At 41.5% G+C, this 22,040-nt stretch overlaps 1 protein-coding gene across 1 annotated transcript in view; it reads right to left on the bottom strand.

Annotated features, from left to right (window-relative positions):
* Nucleotides 1-8,793: 8,793 nt before the first annotated feature.
* fgf11a (fibroblast growth factor 11a) overlaps nucleotides 8,794-22,040 on the bottom strand; it is a gene marked incomplete at both ends in the record, with an annotated part of 71,540 nt that continues 58,293 nt past the window's right edge. The window contains 2 exons of the mRNA XM_083910750.1: nucleotides 8,794-8,936; nucleotides 11,223-11,421. Coding sequence (XP_083766876.1) covers nucleotides 8,794-8,936; nucleotides 11,223-11,421 — 342 coding nt within the window. The remainder of the gene's footprint in view (nucleotides 8,937-11,222; nucleotides 11,422-22,040) is intronic.

Genomic DNA, 22,040 nt, shown 5'->3' with positions numbered 1-22,040 from the left:
CGATGCCACTGTAATTTATGATCCACCATCACTGCCATTTGGCCTGTCGCCAATTTAATTACCATAGAAGCTAACTATTAAAAGCTATAGCAGCCAGTGTCAAGTCACACATCAGACGCTGAGGAGGGAGTGTATGAAGCTGCTGTTGGCACCGACTCAAATTCAGTGATGTCTTCTGAAGCAACTGTTATAGATGACCGTTTAATATCAGAGGGTCGGTCATCAACTTAAATTAGATTGATCGTGTACATAGGTAAGTTCTCAGTTTGCTTTTCGACCTCAATTACATTTAAATTAATCTGTGTGATGACTCTGTTTATTCCCCTAATTGCCTCTCGGAGATAAACTGAGTTTTATCTGAGGTCGCAGATTAGGAGTGTGTCCATTAAAGTGTGTTTGAAGTTAATTCAAACTATAGTAACATGTATTTAGTCGGTTTTTGAAAGCGGACCTGGACCGGAAGTTCCAATTAACGCTGTTTTTTAGTGTGTATCTGCGTCATTACCTTGTTTAAGAAGCTCTGAAGGTTCAAAACTAACAGTTCAGCCACTGCTGAGAACGCTGTGTTTTATTGTAATCTCGGGCTCAGCGAGAACCCGGTCCGGTTACGTAAACACCGGTTCTCCGGAACAGCCGATCGTCCTACTCCATGCACTAGCCCGGGCACATCCGGTTGCGTACATTGAACCGCAGAAGAAGAATAACGTCCGTTGTGGAGGTGTTTCACGAGCGACAGTGTCTTCTGACTCTGGGTCTGACTCTGGGTCAAAGTCATAAAAGGAACTGATAATGAGGAGCAGTGCATCCACCGTTCCAGAGGGGGGAGCTGCGCTTCTGAGAGCGGGTGTGCTGAATATATCACTTCCGGGCCAATCACAAGACAGTCTGTCTTCTGGGTGTGAGAGTTGAGTCTGAAATATCTCGACTGGGCAACAGCGTCAGTAAGGAGAGATTTCTATTAGCTCGTTTACAGCAATTAGGAGGTTTTTGACCATAAAAACAAGTTAATGTATGTAAGTAGACCTCCATAACTCACATATATGTGCAACAGGACCACTCTATGTGACCTTTAAAGCCATATCAACCATTCTGCTTTTTCAGTGAACTTCTACACGGCTGGACGGGTTTGAATTGTACAAATAAGCCTGTACATCTGATCATTTACAAATTCCCAGTCAGCATGTGAGCTCATCTTAAGGGAAAAACCCATTCCCTCATGAACTTATTGCAGTTTTCACTCTTAAACAGAACGGCCCGTTAGCTTCACACTTTTAGGTTGTCTGAAAATCTCTATCTCTATGATTTTGGTCGCTTGAAAACAGAACAGTATCAGGATCATCTTGTATCGTTTGATATGAGATCTTAGCATGTCTGTATCTTGTATGTAAAGATTCTTTTTAAACAAACCTTAAGAAATTTTATTTGTCATCGTCATTGTCATCATTGGTGTGAAATTAGAATGAACTTCATTGGGTTAGCAAGTTAGCAAGTTAGCTCTGGATGAGCTCAACATCAGTCTTTTATTCTTTTTTTTATTTAAGTAAATCTGTAATAAATGTTTGAACACAGACAACAAGATCCATCCTGGATTCACAATCAGAGAGCAAACTCCCAAAAAAATCAAAAAAGTCCCCCAATAAAACTCTCAGGAGACCAGTGGTACAATCATACAAATATATTAGTTTGATTTATTCAATTATATTCAATAATACGTCTCTGTTGACTTGTGTGTAAGTTATTAAATAAATACAGATCGTAATTGCAAATGCAGAGACAATAATTTTGGGATAATACAGTGTTTGGGGGGGCGTGGGGGATAAGGGGTTAAAGAGTAAATATTGGGTAATGACTGTTTCTTTGAAGGAGTCCAGTAAATGATTGGCTCATGCATGCTTGTAACTCCGCCCACCCATGACCCTCCGACCCGGCCCAGGAGATTCTCCAACAATCCACAAAACAAAGGTTTTAAATGGCGTTTTTTCGTTGTGGTATCGTTCCACCTTGCCAACAGCAGGGGGAGTTATTGCACCCCAACCACATTTGCATGTATATATTTATATATATTTATATATAGATATATATATATTATTATTTATTTTTTTGTTGCCCCATTTGAATACAAAAATAGTGTCATTGTGGCTTTGATAGCTGGAAGACTGAAGCACTCTTAGTATTTGGAAGACCAGGAGGACAAGGACGATTATGGTGATTTTCCTTAAAATCTTCAATACGTCGGATCGTCCATGCAGTACAAAGAAAAGAAAAGTAAAAAAAAGAAAGTCCTTCAATGATCGATCACAGGTTCTTATAACCACACGTGTGTGTAGGGAGAGACAGACGACGAATGAGCAGTCCACATGCTGCAGGTGAGCCAATTAAAATCTCTTAAAGAGATCAGAGGTCAGTCGGTTGGTCAATCGCTCTTTGATTGACAGGCGAGTCTTTATGTCGGGAGGGGGGGGGGGGGGGGGTTGGACCAAGAGGATGACGTTTGAGGCCCCGCGAGTCCTGCTGCACTTTGTGATCGGCTCTTTTTGTTGTCGATATCCCACGTCACGTGACAGGAAACAGAGACACAGATATGCGTTTTTTAAAAACATCAAATCAACAGACGCAACATGACGAGACGTTCATTTAAAAAAAAAAAAAGGGCATTTCAACGAACACCGATAATTAGATTTCCTTTACAAGTCACAGTACTTCCACCAAAAAAAAAAAAAAAAAACACAATCCATACTATCTTAAATTAAGTACACTTGAAAAAATAAATAAAAAATAAATACAGTTTTAGCATAGTTTACAGTGTAGAGTCACCAGTAAAACACAGATGGTGCATTAGCTTGCAAGGGGGTGAAGTCCCTCCATGATGTGTTTGTAAAGGTCACCCCAGTTAGCCACATCTGTGTCGGCTTGGTGCAGGGGGGGATGTGTGCAATGCAGATGTGGATGTGCCTTTAAAAAACCCATACAGGCGGATTTTCATCTATGGAGTCGATGCTAAACGCAGCAGTTTGACATTCATGGAATTAAAACAAAAACAGGGTTTTTTTTTTTTTTTTTGTGAAGCAGCTTAAGGAAAAAGAAGAATGAACGAGAGAAGAGGAGGGGGGAGAGAATCCGTCCGAGGACGGCGTCACTCTTTTGTCGGAGCACGTGAGCTTTTCTCTTTTCCTCCCTCTCTCTCTCTCTCTCTCTCTCTCTCTCTCTCTTCCTTTTTTTTTGTGTTTTCTGCTGCATTGCAGATGTGGTGAAGGGACTCCACCTCAAAGTAACACACACACACACACACACACACACACACACACACATACAGGGCAAATGGAGCTCCATAAAGGAGAAAGTGTAAAAAAAATAAACTTACAGTTGATTTCTGTATCAATAATATTCCTGCACACTCTCCTAAGATAATGTGGCTGCAGCTTGTTAATGGAGTTTATTGCTTTCTGCACAAGGACTCGTCCTCATTGATTTGGCCTCTGATTTATGCTCTGTTTTTTCACACTCCCTTCCTCTCTTTCTCTCTCTCTCTCTCTATTCTTCATCTCATCTTGGATGCACGTAATGGACGTCGACTGACATTCAGTCACAGTTACACGGCGATTACACGCCGACGAGAGCGCGGTTTGGTTTGTGTGATTTATTGGCGCGTACACAGATACAGTACATACACCCCCCAGGTTAAAGGGATTTTGCAAAAAAAAAAAAAAAATGTAGGAGAGGAAGTGCAACTTCAAAGAGAGGCATGAGTTCCCTACGGTGTGTGACATAAACCTCTCACTCTCGCTTTCTCGCTCTCCTTCACCACCCTGGATGACCCTCTCTGCAGTTCTAATTTGCTCTGTAAGCAGGGAGAGGGCCCTGACTTGGGAGGAAATGGTCAGGGTAAGGGTGGGGGGGGGGGGGTCCCTGGGGATAGAAGTGTGGGTGAAGGATGTGATAAATGCAGCTAAATCAGATATACATCATCATTTCTGTCTCCGATATCCATACAGACGCACACGTTCACACCTTCTCGTGAGGAAAAATGGCGACGCCGACTTCTCCAAAGAGCCAATATTTAACAATCTAGAGCCGAATCCAGAGACGTTTGTCGATAAAAGCAGTAAACTCATCAGCGGTGACGGCGGAGGTTTTTTCCCCAAATCAAACACGAGCGCGGACGGACAAATAGGCAAACTTTACATCCTGTAATTCACACAAAAATCATTTGTAGTGGAAGCTGAAGGCTGTGGAGCAGACAAGAGAGGCTGAGTGCACACTTCACATAGTCAACAAATGTGTGTGTGTGTGTGTGTGTGTGTGTCATTCAAACAATACACAGTAAAGGACTTTTTTTTTAAACTTTCTGGAACCAAAATCAATCACACTGCAAACAGATTGATGAACACATTGTCACGCGGCTTCTTTTTAAATCTACAAACCCCTTTCGAAGCAAGAATAATCGATCCAAGTATATAGTCCACGCACAACAGTGTGTCACGAGAGGTGAAAGGAGCATGTGATGGCTTTGTTTTCATAAAGTCATGGCTCTTGTTTCGTTAAAGTCACTTAAAGATATTGCAACAAAAAAAAAAAAAATCACAACTCAGTATTTGAGGCAGGTAATAAGATGACTATGATTGATCGTGTTGTGGTTTTTTTTGTATCTCTGAGGGTTAAAGGGCCGTTCCAGCCACTTTTTGCGGTTTCATCAAGACCAGAGGTTGAGATATTTTGACTATTCCTCACTAATGCTCACTTGTTTTCAGATGAATAAATCCACTGTGTAATAGAGGCTGTCAATATGTGGGAGAATGTGCACGGGTTTCTTTTTGAACGCACCTTTAGATCCACACCTCTCGTCCCCCTTTTCTCCGCATGAAGCATTGATCACAGTCTGAGTCTCCAGTATGAAAATCATTGAAATTAAAGCACACATACCAGTTTTTTTTTTTTTTTTTTTAAATAATCTCTACTCAACATTCACTATCTTAGCCCTTGACTCTCCTTAAACACGTCTTAAATCTTAAAAAACGACAAATACCACGGACATGATGGGGAAATATTGCAACACAGATTTTTTCTAAAGCCCTTAAAATATACATGTCGTCTACAAACAGCATCACTCCACGTTATTCTCCTCTAGCAGGGACACATTTAATTAAACATTAATGGAATTACTTGTGTTCTGGGTGGAGCGATCCATGGAGGGGATGGGGTGGGGGTGGGGGGGGGGTTTGACTGGTCAAACACACCGTCCTGAAGGTCTATTTAACAGCTTAATTAAGGCCTTTGGTGTGAGAGCGAGGTTTTAACAGTGACTTTGTTACATCGAGTCATTTTCCGGAACACAATGGGAGTAAATCTCGGGCGTTTTTTTGCAATTCACTCAAACCTGAACGTTGCTTTTCTACATTTATCTCCCTAAGTCCTTTCCCTACTAACCCTCCACGATCGCTCTACACCACCTTCCTCCTCCTCCTTCTCCCTTCCCTTCCGATAATTTGTTTCTCCTCGGGGGGGGAATAAGAGGTAAAGTTTGTTTCATCATCTCAGGTCGCAGATTACTTTCGCCCCTCTATCCTCGCACTGGTTATCAGCTATGATTATTTACAACCACAGGGTTACAGGGGGTGTGGGAGATTATGCATGGGGAGGAAACGTGTGTGTCTGGTTTCCATTACCAGAACTCCCTCTTAAATCTCTTTTTGCTCTGCTCATCATCACAAATGTGATGATGACATTTTAAAATATTTTTTTTCCTCCTTGTTTTGTTCGTTCTGTTCCCTCTCTCCAAACCTAGATCATCAATCTCGCCGTTTTTCCGACACACGGTGACTCCCCTCGCTTCCAACGATACATAAACATTAGGCAGAAACAATTACCTCCGCCTGGCATATTGCACCATGGAAGTTTGATATGAAAAACGATTGTTTCCCCCCCCCAACGCTGAATGAGGAGAACAAATGGAAACATGCACAACGGGGACGGCTGAAGTTTGAAGTGTGAAATATTAACTTTCAGATTTTCTGTTTGTTTTTTGGGCCGACAGGAGTAAGAAAGTGACACGTGAATGTTGCCCTCACGAGTGTTTTCACATTAATCTTGTTTGGACTAAAAAGTTTCCATGACGACTGACTGGAAAAAGGACGCAAATGACGCCATGTTTACGTGCCGCGACACCGGAGTCCAGGCACCGTTTACCAGTTAGCTCCGTTAGCTGCATTAGCTCCTTTTAGCGCCAGTTAGCACGCCTACAGTGGAACTCGAGCGGTCTGTTTATTAAACGAAAAGAGCAGCGCTACACAAAAAAACAGCGTACCTGTGTGCTGCGTACGTGTGCCTCTGTTTTTAAAGTTTAGCGTTACTTTACAGACTCATTTTAACAATCGCGAGTCGTCATTGAAACGTGTCATGCGCTAACGCTCACACCGCTAAACACCGTTGACGCGTTAGCGTTTTGACAGCTCCAGTAATAATGTATAATAAGTACACACTATTAGCGTTAGTTAAGCATGAATAAATATTGAATTCATCGTTTATAACGCATGAATACTCATAAGTACGGTGGTCATCTCGTAATTATGACACAAAGATCTCGTAATTATGAGATATTTTCTCATAATTATGAGATCTTTGTCATATTTACCTCTCCTATTTACAATATCTTTATCTTTCTCATAATTACGAGATAACCAGATTATTATAAATTTTTATTATGTGAATGCAACGCGCCGCCGTACATTAGTATGTCATTTATAAACACACTTATAAATGTTTTACGAAGGTGATCAAAGAGCTTGTTTGTTGGAGGTGGATGCTGATTGGCTGCTCGAGTACAGCAGCAATTTGGACACTATTTGTTCCTCAGCTGATGGGATTGAGTAAAACATGTATAACTGTGTTTATAAGCTACATAGTAATGAGTATTCATGCGTTTTTAAATGATGAATTCGATAGTGTGTACTTTATACTGCTTTATTATAAACTGCTACCAAAAAACCATAAAGAAGGCAAAGGTTAGAATGGACCAAAAGAGTTGGTCTCAACCTGGATTAAAATGATATTAAAGTATATGCACAAGATGAGGAACTAAAAAAAATATAGCCATCATTTATGTCTTTATAAAAAGCATTAGAAAGTAAATGAATCAAGGTGTCGCAGCACTGATTATAACACATTTGCAATGTTTTTGTCATGTTTTCAAATTCCTCTGATGGGGCCATTTTGTCGAATAAAGATTAGGGTTTAATTATCTTCTTTTTTTAAATACAATTCATTAAAATTAGTGGCTACATAGGGGGGCAATTCTACAGCTGAATCATAAATAACTGCTGTTTTGTTTTTTAATCGGGGGGGAAAACATCGAGACGATTTACACTTGAACTTCACGTATGTACACGAATGGCTGCCTTTTTTTTTTTCTCCAAAAGATTCTTTTTGTTTTGTTGACACAGCTGCTTCATAAACCATTCTTTAATCATTTTTGATGTTTTTTGCAGCCGCCTGGCGAAGAGAGGTCACAAACACAACACTTACGGGGCTTCTTTTTTTTTTTTTTTTTCAGCTGGCATGCTGATGTTTTTGTAGCATCGCGGGTAGATTTTATTTCAAAAATATGGATTTTGGGGAAAAGAGGGAGAGCAATTATGGCGTCGCCTCAGCCTTTCAGCCAGCAAAGAGGGCAAACTCAGCAGCTGCTCCGATCCGCAGCGACTTTAACGTGTGTGAAGTGCCTCTTTAAAGAGGAGAGAACGTGATTATGCGACGGCGTACGGAATATTCCGAGTGGAAGACAGTGTAAGGGTCTGCCGTCTGACTGTGAATTATGAAAATATGTTTTTTTTTTTTTTAACAAGCACACAGAGTTTAAATGGGATCCACATATAACCACACCATGTGGGCTTCAGGCGTTATACACTGTGGACAAAACCCCCCCCCCCCAAAAAAAGATATTGCAGTGCAGGGGATTCTTCAGTACCATGATGTCCACCATGTCGTGTGTGTATATTGCATCTTATTGTGTTCGAGTTGTGAGATAATTTATGTTTGGGTGGTGTGCCGAAGAACACACACCTCCACAAGTGTGTGTGTGTGAGGTTATTCGAGATGTCTGAGGGAGCTCTTGGCCCCCTCGTTTAAGGGTTGCTTGTTCTGCCGAGTGGAAAATTGAGTCCATGTCACAAACTAAGTCGTGCCAAAGGTGAATGGAAGAAGTGAACACACACACACACACACACAGTCGCACACACAGGGCTGACAAGTATCCAGGCCGTCTCGCAAAGTCGCTGACACACACACACACACACACACATAGAAGATGCAAACTGAGCAGATGGCTGCAGAACAACAGTCTGCGAGGGTCTCTGTTGCGTCAGCCTCGGCGTTTGCACGGCTCTGTGTTAGGCTAACGTTAGCGTGGGAGACCGACACGGACGGACGACGAGGGGATGGATTTGACCGCCGTAGCCCCCGGACTTCGCGTGGATATTTGGTTGACGGGGGAGGAGGGACGTCGCTGATCACACCCTGTGGGCGTTTTTTCCTCCTCGCAGATAGTTCATGACATGCTTTACAGTGTGGAGTTATTGCTTTTACATCCCAGGCTTGTAATAATCACAGAGGTTACTATAATAATAATAAGAAGAAGAAGGTGGAGGGCTGGTGTGGACATGGGCATCTTGTAAAAAAAAACAACACACACAAGGGCTCCCCCATTGGTCAGCTCCTGTTCTTCAGCTTCACACCAGTGCATTGTTGTACTGCACCGCAGAGTGTCTCTGGGAGTCAGTCAACCTCCTGCGTCTCTGAGCGCTAGGAGGTTGAAGTTTTGGTTTTGGATTGAGGGTCCTTCTTGCCGTTCTGGTGCACGGGCGTGTCGCTGGAGGTCTTGGGCGTTTTCCTTGGCGGGCTCTGCGCAGCGACATCGTGTAGAGAGGGCTCCCTGTACATGGCCACTGAGGAGGGAAAGGTTGACACGGAGTTAAACACGGCCATTATTTTTGTACCATATTTAGTATTTAGAAGTGATTGTATGTATTTCCGTCGAATAAAACTCAAAACTAGAGAAATAAAATGGTGTAAATCATTGGTTCTCAAAGTGCGGCCCGGGGGCCAATGGCGGCCCGCGGAAACATTTCTGGCGGCCCGCGATTAATTACAGTTGATAGTTTTAATCCAGGAGCTACTAAGCTTGTTAAATGTTTATTGGACATTACTGGATACAGACCAATAAGTGTAAACAAAAATACTGCGTATTTATCTGGTTTCTATATCGTGAATTTTAGTGTATTATTGTGTTATAAGCTGGTAATAAGCAGGTTTCTACAGCCCCCAATTACTAGCTATTTACCCAGTAAATATATGGTAACAGAAATGTGTTACTTGGTATTAACCTGTAATTAGAAGGTAAGAACAATGGCCAAAATACTGGGTAATTACCCAGTAAATTATAAAGCGTTATTATATTAATGCTTAAATGACATTATATTAACGCTTATATTACTTAACGCTAAAGTGTAGAACTTAAAATTATTACAAATGGGATTTCTTTCTGTTTTTTTTTTTTCCTTTGGCGGCCCTCAGAACAATGTTGGGTTCCTAAATTGGCCCTCAGGTATCAAGAACTTTGAACACTGAGAACTCTGAGACAAACACGTTTATTTGTCATTTAAGTCGATTTTAAATAGATACTGTAAAATAAAAAAAAGGTGTTTTTACACCAGATTGGAGCTCCCAAACAAGCTATTACACGTTTATGAAGAGCACACAAACAACGCAGTAAACTTAAGGATGACAATATGACGGGTTGTGGTTGAGGTTAGGTTATTATTATGCTTTGGAGAGGTTTTATTTTTAAAGGTTCTGTCTGCCTGAAGTTGAATTAATCAGCGCTTTATTACAGCAGCTGCTGTGCAGGGCTAAGTGTATTCATGGTGTGTGTACGGACCTTCATTGTCATCATGTCTGCTTTGTGATGCTCTGTTCTTTTTAATTACATATGAAGACAATTTTATTCATTATTAATGAACGCTCTGACACTGAAGGCGTACCTCCAGTGTCGTTTTTAATCTGTGTTTGTGATTAATGGCAGTGAGACCGAGCGACGCACTTGTTTATTTATAACTGATGGTGTGTTTATGTGCAGGCTGCAAAGTGCCCTAATGCTCCCAAACTTCAATTAACTAACTAAGCCTTTGTAGCATGACTGATCTTATTTGAAGGTGTAAAAAAAAAAAACAACAACCCTGTATTGTTAAAGTGAATTGATATTCCATTAAGTAATCACATTATTTTCTGCAACCCCAGTAGACACTAAGATCAAAAGGTAATGTGATACAATAAAACCCAAGTGGGAGGATATCATTTTTTACTATTTGTCTCAAATAAAATAGCATTATTATACTATATTTTTAGTTTGTTTCAAACATAGACAAAGTGTGTGGCACCTGGACCAACAATTAATTAACAGGCTCTCATGTGGATTTACCATGTAAATACTGAGAGTAAACACTACATGGCAGATTAATTATAAGCCCAGAGACCTGCATGACCTCTGAAGTTAAATTGCACACTTTAGCCACTTGGGTATGGACCAAAAATGTATTTTTTTTTTTAACAAAATGACCTATTATAATAAATGCATAATCAACAGTAGCGGTTTTTTTCAAGACAAATATGAATGAGTATCTGATGAGTAGATGCACTGTTTCCACTAAGTGGTACTTTGCAATTTGACTTTTTGTGTTTTGACCGTGGTAATAATACACTCTTAGAAATAAAAGTGCTAAGTAGAACCTTTTTGGCTCCAGGTAGAAGAACCTTTTTTTTTTATAAAGGTTCCACCTGGAACCCTTTAAAACCCTTTATTCTTGAAAGGGGTTTTAATGGGTTTTCTGGATCAAAATGGTTCTTACTGGAACCATTAGTGTTACCAAGAACCCTTGAAAACCATTTTTTAGGGAAAGGTTTTTCAGAAGCAAATGGTTCCAGGTAGAACCTCAGCCCTTGTAGAAGGACCCTTTTGGAACCCTTATTTCCAAGAGTGTAGAGAGGATCCTGAAAGGTTGTTTATCACAGGGAGAACCGGAAAACTGTGCTTGATAGTCCAACAGAACACAACATATGACAACAGAAATGCACAAAATACAAAACTGGATCAATCTCTACTGCTAAAAATGGGGCAAAAGTTGGATCTTGTGCTTCTGCCTCTACAGCAGCTGAGATATGAACTTGTGTTGTACCTTCGATGAGTTTGGGCAGGAAGTGAGCAGCTCCCTTGGTTTTCTTGACGCGGTTCCCTTTCATGACCTGTCCGTCCCGGTTGATGCCGATGTACCACGCCCGCCCCGACTGCGTCTGTCTGTACAGGATGGACGAGTAGGTCACGTAGTAGTTCTCGAACACGCACTCCTTGAACTTACACTCCGGCGTGAAGTGCTCCTGTAACACACACACACACACACACACACACACAAGAGCAGTACAGTAAGACTTTTAATGGTAGTTGTCCTTTTATTTTTTATATTTACTCTTCCATTTCTATAGGGCTCAGCTGGGAATGGGAGGGAATGGGCCCCACATTTCATTGTGACAGGGTTACAGGAGGAGCATCTGTGGCACAAACTGCACAAACTGCACACACACACACACACACACACACACCAATTTACCATATGGACAGAGTTGTTCCCGAGTTGGGACGCCATAACTCAGCCGGTTTAGTTTACCTGTAACAAACAACAATCAAGCGAATCCTTCACCCTCTCCATAGTTTAACGACCTCGCCGTTGGCCTTCAGCCGGCCGCAAACGCTCTCGCAGACACACACACACACACACGTAGCTCCGCATTAGACAATATGTCAACATCAGGACACTCCACCCCCCCCCCCACACCTTCTCATCTCTCTCGTTACAGCTCTCACATATTCCCTCTCTATCTCATATTATTCTGCCTCTCCTCCACTTCATTCCCTCCATCCCTCCGTCATTTGGTAACCTTGTCAAGGAACAAACCAATTTGCAGGATTGATTCGGAGCCTTGATATGACAGGTGAGCAGAAAAGGCCTGAATAAGGAGTTTGCTTTCTCTTTCCCTCCTCCTCCTCCTCCTCCTCCTCTTCCTCCAACTCCTCACCTTCTATCTCTTTTCTCCCCCAGCTGCCACCACAGCCACGGGTCCTTTGCATCTGCCTATATCCATTGTACCGCACATAAACAGGCTAATTACATCGACTGCATCACCCGTTCTTTAATTACACATCCATTCACTTAGGCAGCCATTCATTTCCTTGCTCACCTATTACTTTGCTCTAATAGCACCGGAGGGGGCGGGGAATCCAAAAGTCTGGATGGTCTTGGAAGGTGTAATCAGATTGTTATCGTCGACTGTGTTTGCACTGCTTTGTCTCATCTTTTCTGCTCTCTTTCTCTGCAAGCGTGTGTTCAGACTGAATAGAAAAAGCCACGCTTAAAGTTCCTTCATTGTTTAATAACATGAATTAAACCGTGTCTAACCATCTGAGAAGTGTGTGTGTGTGTGTGTGTGGGTGGAGGCCGTACCATTACCAATGCACAAACCACCTTGTGCAAATGGAGGATTTATACTGTTTATCCTGTATGGGAGACAACCACGATGAAACAAGTGTGGAAAGATGATGAAAACTCATGAAAGTATAATATTTATGGGGTTGTTAAGCACGTGCAGCAACATGAAGTGGTATAAATCAGATTTTTGTGTCTTTTTTGTCGGTCAACAATTACAAAAACTGTAATTTGTGTTGTTTATGTATAGCCAGTGTATACAATCTTTGGGAAATTAACATATTTCACTGGAAAAATATTGTGTACTTTGTTATTATATGCCAATCCAATGAGATCACTGGAGGAACCAGGGCACAAACAAACACAAATACTTTGTTTAACCCAAAAAACGGTCTCGCTCTTTGTGGATCAGGAACTTTTAGGGTGGTAGTTTATTTTGTGAGATGTCACTGATTCCAATCCAATCAAATCCAACTTTATTTATAAAGCACTTGCTGTACACAGATAAGACAAATAAAGATGTAAAAAAACCCGATAAAAATAGTAAAAAATCAACATCTCAAACTGAATTAAGAGCCAAAGTTCATCCTGCTTTAAATATGTTAGGACACCCCTGACCTCAGAGAGATAACCTGTATCGATAAAGGGTAAATCAAAAATTAAAAATGTAAGTGTACACGCTCAGTAAACATGACCAGACGAGAAACAACACGAGTCTTTATAATTCCATCTTGTAAAACACATCTTCAATATTTCATATCATCTGACTTATTGTGATGTTGCTGAATCCCCAACAGCACTTGCGTGCAGCTTGCGTGCAGCTTGCGTGCATGCATTAGTGCGCTCACCTCTTCACGCAGCACAGAAACACCATCATGTGCTTTTTGTTTTGTGAGAGGAATATTTCCCCCCAAAAAAAAGATTTCATCATTATACTTTCCCCCTTCCATCAGAAATGATCACAAAATTTAAATGTTGTTTTGGCCGGAAGCCGCTCTGCAGTCACAGAGGCACAATCAGCATCGCTGCTTTATAGGCCGACACAGTGTGAAGCTTATGGATGCACATAATTCCCCCCGAGCAGACGCACAGGAAACACACGTCTGATGTTTTCATGTCACTCTGACCACAACCATCTCCTCCTGCTACTCGAGCACAAGGAACATCTAACAAGCTGCTCGTGTCTCATGAAGACGATGAAAAGTCGACCTGTCAGTCAAATCACCCTCACTCCCTTCATCTTAAAGACTGAAAGACTTTTCATAACCAGACGTGCAGTTCCTTTTGTGCTCAGCAGGGGCTGCTGCAAACACGCAAGGCATGAGATGCTGCTCCAAAATTAACTCGTGTCCACTCGCCACCACTCCATAATACTCAGCGTTCCCCAGATGATCTTGTTGATCATGTTGAAAGCCACTCGACTCGTAGGGAACAGACACTAATGCAGACGATTACTTATTTCTGCACTGCTTTGTCTGCACAGCACTCACAGTGTTGTTTTGTATGTTTTAGGTGAACTTGTCTCATTGACTATATATATATATATGTGTGTGTATATGTATATATATATGTGTGTGTATAAGAACATTTGTATATATATATGTGTGTATATGTATATGTATATATATATGTATATGTGTATATGTATATATATATGTGTATATGTATATATATATGTATATATGTATATACATGTATGTGTATATACGTATATATGTATACATATATATGCATATATGTATATGTTTATATGTATATTGTGTATTTATATGTATACATACTATATGTGTGTGTATGTATATATGTATATATATGTGTGTGTATGTATATATATGTGTGTATGTACATATATGTACACATATATAATATATATGAGTACATATATGTACAAACACACATATAAAACACACATATACACACATGTACATATATATATATATATATATATATATATATACACACATATATGTATACATTTATACATACACACATATTATGTGTGTTTGTACATATATGTACACATATAAATGTGTATGTACGTGTTGGGAAGCAGTGTGGGATCATGGGAGTTGTTGTTTTGCTAGTTTCTCGATTAGAACCGAAACATAATATATACACATAAACAGTAAAAAACAACAGCAACAGAACAAAAAAACTCACTAATAAGACCAGAAAAACAATAATGCAATTCAGAAAATAAGAAAGTCTGCACGCTACGATCACATGACTCTTCTGTAACATCTCAGGAACCAGCAATTTACTGTGTTTTTGTCTCTATCCAGGCCCATAGTACATCACTAATAGATGCTATAGTGCAACCTCCTGTTTACAGTGAAAGCAAGCAACAGTAGTGTGCATGTGTGGGTGTGTGTGTGTTTGCGCGCGTGTGTGTGCATCCACTCATGCATGTCTGCTGTTGTGACACAGAGACATGACAGATCCCTCTTATATCAGTGGGAGGCCACTGGGCACCAGATGACACACACACACACACACACACACACACACACACACACACACACACACACACACACACACACACACACACACACACACACACACACACACACACACACACACACACACACACACACACTGATGACTGATGGAGTGGTCGTCTCCCTCATCAGTCACAAACACGAGAAGAGCACGAGGGGTGGAAGGAAAAAGAAGGAGTGGCAGGGGGGGGAAAAGAGAGGACAAAATTAAACGAGAGGGGAAAATATAGAAGACTTTGAGATGATATGTCCCACAATGACATACGCTCTCATTTCCATCCGTTGACACCTGAAGACATTATTCAACTTCTCTCACAGCCAGGGACGTGGCCGTCATTAACCACTGAGCCTCCCATGTGCTCAGTGGGGGGGGATTGATTCTTTGTAAAGACCTCTTTGAAAAGTCAATAGGCATTAGGGCCGTAAAAACCCGGATTAGGCCTTGATTGGACGAGAGACGCGGCAACGCAACCGAGTGTGAAGAACTTAGAGCGAATTACAAGTCGCAATTGGGCAAGTTAATCTGGAGGAGGGGAGGGGGATCCAGAGACACTTATTGACCAATGTCCCAGAGGACAAATGTATTTCATAGTGTTGTTAGGTCACCTGTGTGTGTTCGACGCTGCGGAAACACTGGATTCTAGTAAATGATTCTCAGCGTTTCCATGTGTCGGCATGATCGTTACAGAGGTCACACGACTTCAAGAGTAAGAATGAAGTGCAGGTACGTTCCTTTAAAGACTGTTGTCGAGAAAAAAGTAAGTGTTGGGAGTTGTAGTTAGAGTATTTAAAGTTAGGGAACTCGATATCTGGGGGGAAAAGTATAGGCGCGAGCCATGGAAACCTGTAGGAAGCAAACCTACAGTTTTGTGTTTTGGGCTGTGGGTTTTGGGCACGTGCGTCACACAACACACACGCTCCGCCACCGAAAATCTCTCCCACCTGACAACACAGGCAGGTAGGAACCAACAACAGGAGGGGTGTAAATGAAACACAAATTCACATTAAAATATTCACCCATATTATTTGTATACACATATACAGTAGATCAGTTTACTAGGCAAGATGTAAGATATTTAATATGTTCTATATAATATGCAATGCACAGAGCTATTATATAGCCTATAAGAAGTGACTAATATGTCACAGAGACTCAGGAATAATGTTCATATAACAAACTGAACTCACCAACAACAACAGTACAGACGAAATATTTGCATAAAAAAAATATTTTGCAGACTGCAAATCATGTTTATGTTTTGAAATCATGTTTTGGCATGTGGCGCCACCTCCGCCGTCTACCAATCATTGCAGTCAGTAGAGTCTCAGATGCCGAGCAACCACGGGTTGCCAGTTATGTCAGAAAACGAAACCTAAAAGACCTCGGTATTTTGAATTTGAATGTAGTAACTGTTTTTGGCCACATTCTTACATATGGCACCTTTAATTTGTACAAAAACGGTATATACCGTATCATAGTCAGTATTTAGAACTCCTGCTCAAAAAGCATCCATATTAAAAAGTTTTAAAAGCCTTTCATGTCAGTGCCACATCCTCACAAGAAAGTGTAATAACATGGTTTCAGGCTGTCTGCTTCCTGGTTTCTAGCTGCAGGATTGACCCGTGTTCACCTGACAAACAGTGCATTTCAGCAGATCCGTGCAGCTTTAAACAAGAGCGTTTAATGAAACCATTCATCTAAATCACCGCCGTTCAAATGAAAGGGTGCACGGGCTGTTTTATGACGAGCAAAAACTTCCCATCGGTCATCTGTACCATCACGACGTCGGCCCTCCTCGCTCTCTTCTGTCACTTCTCATAAAACCTGAAACTGTCATAAAAACATCCTGCAGGGGGAAACATTTTAGGGGATTGCCCGGGTTATAAAAATATATTGGACTCATCGTAATTCGAGGAAATGTTTCCTTTCTTCTCAAAGCCATTGGGCTTTTTTTTTTGCGATCATCTGGGCAGATGTAGCCTGAGTTTTGCGACACTTAATGACCACAAACGGAGAATTCTTATACGAGTGTTGCCTTTTTCCTCAATAACGCTGCGATCTAAGTTGAAATCGGAGCATCAAGAACAACAACGGGGAGGTTTTTATTTACCTGAAAGTGCACAGAACAAGGTTACCAGAGGCAGCTGATTGCGATTCTGTTGCGAATGAGCTGGAAAAACAACTTTAATTGAGGACAAACAGCTGAGGAAGCGTCGCAGGAGCTCGCAAAAAATAATTATCTAAAGAAAGGAGTAATTATCGTCGACTAATTTATGCATGGACAACGTGTCGTCCCACTGGTGTTCTCTGCAGTGTTATCATCAGTGATGGAAATCCGCCGTCGAAGCCATCACTCAGCGTCCCGGGAAGAAAATTGCATTATTATATTGTCTCAGGTGAACTGAGGATCGGTCTGACATTTTAAAGCGGAACTAGACCAGAAGTTCCTATTATCGCTGTTTTTTTTGGTGTGTATCTGCGTCATTACCTTGTTTATGAAGCCTGACGGTTCGAAAGAAACAGTTCAGCCATTGCTGAGAACGTTGTGTTTTATTGTAATCTCGGGGCTCAACGAGATCACTGAAAATCCCGTAATAGTTACGTAAGCAGCGGTTCTCCTGAACAACCGAACGTCCTGCTCCGGGCGGTAGTCCGGGCACATCCAGTTGCGTACATTGAACCGCAGAAGAAGAATAACGTCCGTTGTGGAGGTGTTTCACGAGCGACAGTGTCTTCTGACTCTGGGTCTGACTCCGGTTTAAAGTCATAAATGGGACTGCGGCGGGGAGTCGTGACGAAGCTATTTTTAAACACTGTTAAAACAATGTTTTGATAATGAGGAGCAGTGCATCCGCCGTTCCAGAGGGGGGCGCTGCGCTTCTGAGAACGGATGTGCTGGATAGTACTGGCCAATCACAAGACTCTGTCTTCTGGGGGTGAAAGTTCACTCTGAAACATCGCGGCTGAAAAACACTGTCAGAAAAGCGGATTTCTATCGGCTAGTTTACAGCAACTAGGAGGTTTTCGACCATAAAAACAAGTTAATATATGTAAGTAGACCTCCATAACTAACATATATGTGCAACAGGACCACTCTATGTGACCTTTAACTTCTGCGACCGTCGAGTTAAAAAGAAGAAAACGCGAAAAGTCGTTCAGGGGCAACTTTTTCCAAAACCCCACATTAGAGCAACGTCGGCAGCAAATAGTCTCTTCAGTCTCTGAGGAGAGCAGAGATTGTTTCTGGCCGACTTGTGTTACAGCTGCTATAAGCAGTTGTTGTTAGAAATGTTTTTTCCAGCCGTGTCACATTCACTGCAGCTCTGAGTCAAACTGAGTGACAGTCAGAAAGTTGCGAGGTATTTCCCAGAGACCAACCGCACTTTAATCTGCTCTCATATTAAAATGAAATCATCTTTACAGCTCTTAAAGTCTTTGCTTCTCGCTCTCTAGTGCCGTGATGCACTTGCAGTGTTTAGTATTTATTTACTCTCCCTTCCCTTTCACTGTTTAGTCTCTTATCCCGTTTGTGGCACCCAAGAGCAAACCCCATGCATGCGTAATCCCATAATCAGTGCCTGCATTTCAGCTACTGTGAGTTATCCCAGCCTTTACAGTAATTACACAGGAAGGAGAGAGGATTTCTTTTTCTCCACCGTATCTCGAGGTTTTTCGATTCAAAAGCAAGAAGCAAAAACAACAAGCCGACAGTCCAAACTGTCTTTAAGTTCATCACAGTGACTCTCAAACACCACCTGCATGTCACAAACACTTGTTAAGGTCAAAACACTGATTGCAGCACATTAAAATATACTCAGGGGGGATAAAATAAATGAGACATAGATAAAGGAGCAGCTTCCAAACTAACCTTAATCTGTTCTCAAGGTCAGAAGCTGACTTACAGAGTGTCCTATTACTCATCTGGAAAAATGATTTTGAACGATACAGCTATCACCACAATGACCTGACGCTTAACTCAACTGAACTGAACTCATCTCATCTTCTTTTTAATAATACATTCTAGCCCATTACCCTAACATTAACCATCTCAACTTAAACCTAATTATAACACTAGTCCCTAAAACCAGGTCTTAATGCTCAAAAAGTCTGTTTAAGTTTGTGTGGAACAGCCAAAACGTCCTCACAGAGAGAGGTTTGCTTATTGTTCCACAAAGTTTACTCAAGACGTTAAAAAAGACGTTTCCAGGACTTTGAGGACATTGCATTGACTTACATTCATTTCCTGCGCCTCAACCTAACCCTAACCTCATTCTTAACTTACCTGTCTTTAATCATTTATGTAACAAGGACTTTTGTCCCCATAAGGAAAACAAGTCCTCACAATGTGGGTTATGTTACCCCTCGTCTGGTGGTGCCAACTCCTCTATCCAGACTCTTTTTGTGTGTCGTTCCACCAGCGACACACCTACGACACACACACCTACCAAGCGCTACCAGAACAGAGGTGTCCCCGTCTATGTTCAAGAAGCTGTTGAAGACCCAGCTCTTCCAAGAGCATCTTCTGTCCTACACTCTAAAAGTGCTACGTAGAACCATATAAGGTTCTTCGGCTTGTCCTCATAGGAGAACCCTTTTTTTATAAAGGTTCCACCTGGAAACCTTTTGGAGGCTTCCACCAAGAACCCTTTTAAAACCCTTTATTCAGGAAAGGTGTTTTAAAGGGTTCTCTGGATCAACATTTCTTCGGGAAAGGTTGCAGGTAGAACCTCAGCCCTTGAAATAGGACCCTTTTGGAACTCTTATTTCTAAGAGTGTAGCACTTACCTTAGCCCCCCCCCCCGCACTGTCTCATTCTGCACTTGGACTCACTTCTGCACTCTCACCCTCTGTCAGTCCACTGTTCCTCTGTTCTGCGTTCCATCTGGTAGAGTTCTTTCCTAGACTTCTTCTATGTAGCTTATTCCCCTTTGTAAATACCTTTGGACAAAAGTGTCTGCTAAATGCTAAAATGTAAATGTAATATCAGGAACACAGAGCTCATCCACACACACACACACACACACACACACACACACACACACACACACACACACACACACACACACACACACACACACACACACACACACACGTGTAAACACACCTTCATGTTTTCTGGCTGAGCATGAGGATGAGTGAACAAGATTTAGGCATGAAATAAACCTCTGACACAAATGCACACGGACAAGTGAGAGATGACACACACACACACGCACACGGTGTAATGAGAACAGCTGGAGAGAGTCCAAAGGTGGAAGCAGCAGAGGGGGAGGGACGTTCGTTCTCTGCTTCTCACCTTGACTCTGTCAGACCCTCGCCGAGCATTTGGGGATTTTCCAAAGGGAGTCAGAGATAACCTTTGTCACCTCTACACCTCCTTCATCTCCCCTTTTCTCCTCTTTCATCTCCTGCTTTTGTTCACCGTGTTCTCTCTCCTCCTCCAGCTCTTATATTTCTTCTCATTTCCTTTCCTGCTTTTGTTGCTGCACAAGAGGACGTGTAGGCAAACCTCTGTCTTTTTCTCTTTCAGTGTGTGTGTGTGCGCGCGTGTGTGTGTGTGTGTGTATGAGTAAGAGATGGGGAGGATTTAAGTGTGTGTGAAAGACTCGGGAAGGATAGCAGAGGTAAGGAAACAAGACTGCTGACTCAAACAAAAAGAGACAAGCAGTTTCTGATTTAGTGGGTGGACGAGGAAGGTCAGGGGACAGGAGATGGAGGCGAAGTGTGTGTGTGTGTGTGTGTGTGTGTGCTCTTGTACTTGCGGCATACTGAGGACCAATGAAGGTTTTTAACCAACAAAGTGAGGTCATTTTTACGAAGTGAGGACATTTTGGCCGGTCCTCACTTTGTTTTCATTGAAATCACTTCCTCAGGTTGCTATAACATGCTATAGTCAATTTGTCAAAAAAAAAAAAACTTTGGACCCCAAATTTTGGGTAAAATTTTGGACCAAAAATTTTGGGTAAAATTTGATATTGGACCAACAGTTTTTTGTCAAATTTTGGACCAATTTTTTTTTTTTAATTTTAGGGTCAAAATTTCCTCTTTTTTTTTCTTTTTTTCATTTTGGTCGACATAGTATAAGTATAATGTTTTTGTAAAAATGTTGACCAAAAATTTACAAAAAAAATCGAAACACTTTTCTGTGTGTGTGTGTGTGTGTGTGTGTTGAGGTGGCTGACTAATTTGCCACCTATCAGGCGTGTCGGTTTGGAAATGGCACAACATAATACCACACGTATTATTACGCGAGGCTATTATCGACTCGCAAGTCAATAACGGCGGTTAAAAATCGCAGATGACAACATCGACAACTGTTCACTTTCAGTCCTAATGACAACGACAGGCAAAGTGAAACGCCGAGCCAAATGAATGTAGCGGAGAATTAAGCTGCAAAAAGATGTTCCCCCAAAGGAGCCGGTGGCGCCTAAAGCACAACTAAATGAATGACAGACTCCCATTAATCCCAGAAACAGTCAAGTGAATGCTAATGTTCTGCTGTGTCGTCAGGGAGCCGCTGTTGGATTTTAAACATCTTCATGTTGTGACACTTTCAGCTTATATATAACATAATACACAGAAACCACAACCTGGTCAAGATTAAGATTTTAAATCCACATTAAGAAGATGTAGCTCTGGATTACATGGAGATTTATTTATGCATGGTATTATTGTGTCCACCCTACATCTTCCACATGGTACAAGGGCTTCAATTTGGGGCGCTGAAAACACACACACACACACACGCACGCACGCACACACACACACTCACACATGCACATTCTTGTACTTGCTGCATACTGAGGACCAGAATTTCCACTTTATAAATCAACACAATTACAAATATCTACTTCATGAACGACATCTACAAAGAACTACCGGTTGCAGTACCATAAAATGTCTGCAGGTGGAGCCCCAGAGCAGAAAGGGCTGGACATTTTTTTAGATTTTTTTTTTTGGTCCAAAATTTGACAAAACCATCATACTATAATATGTCGTCCAAAATTTCATTTTTTA

The sequence above is a fragment of the Microchirus variegatus genome, assembly GCF_963457635.1.
Source record: "Microchirus variegatus genome assembly, chromosome: 2".
Classification (NCBI taxonomy): Eukaryota; Metazoa; Chordata; class Actinopteri; order Pleuronectiformes; family Soleidae; genus Microchirus; species Microchirus variegatus.
The sequence above is the reverse complement of the archived record's forward strand: the minus strand, read 5'-3'. Positions and strand labels throughout refer to the sequence as shown.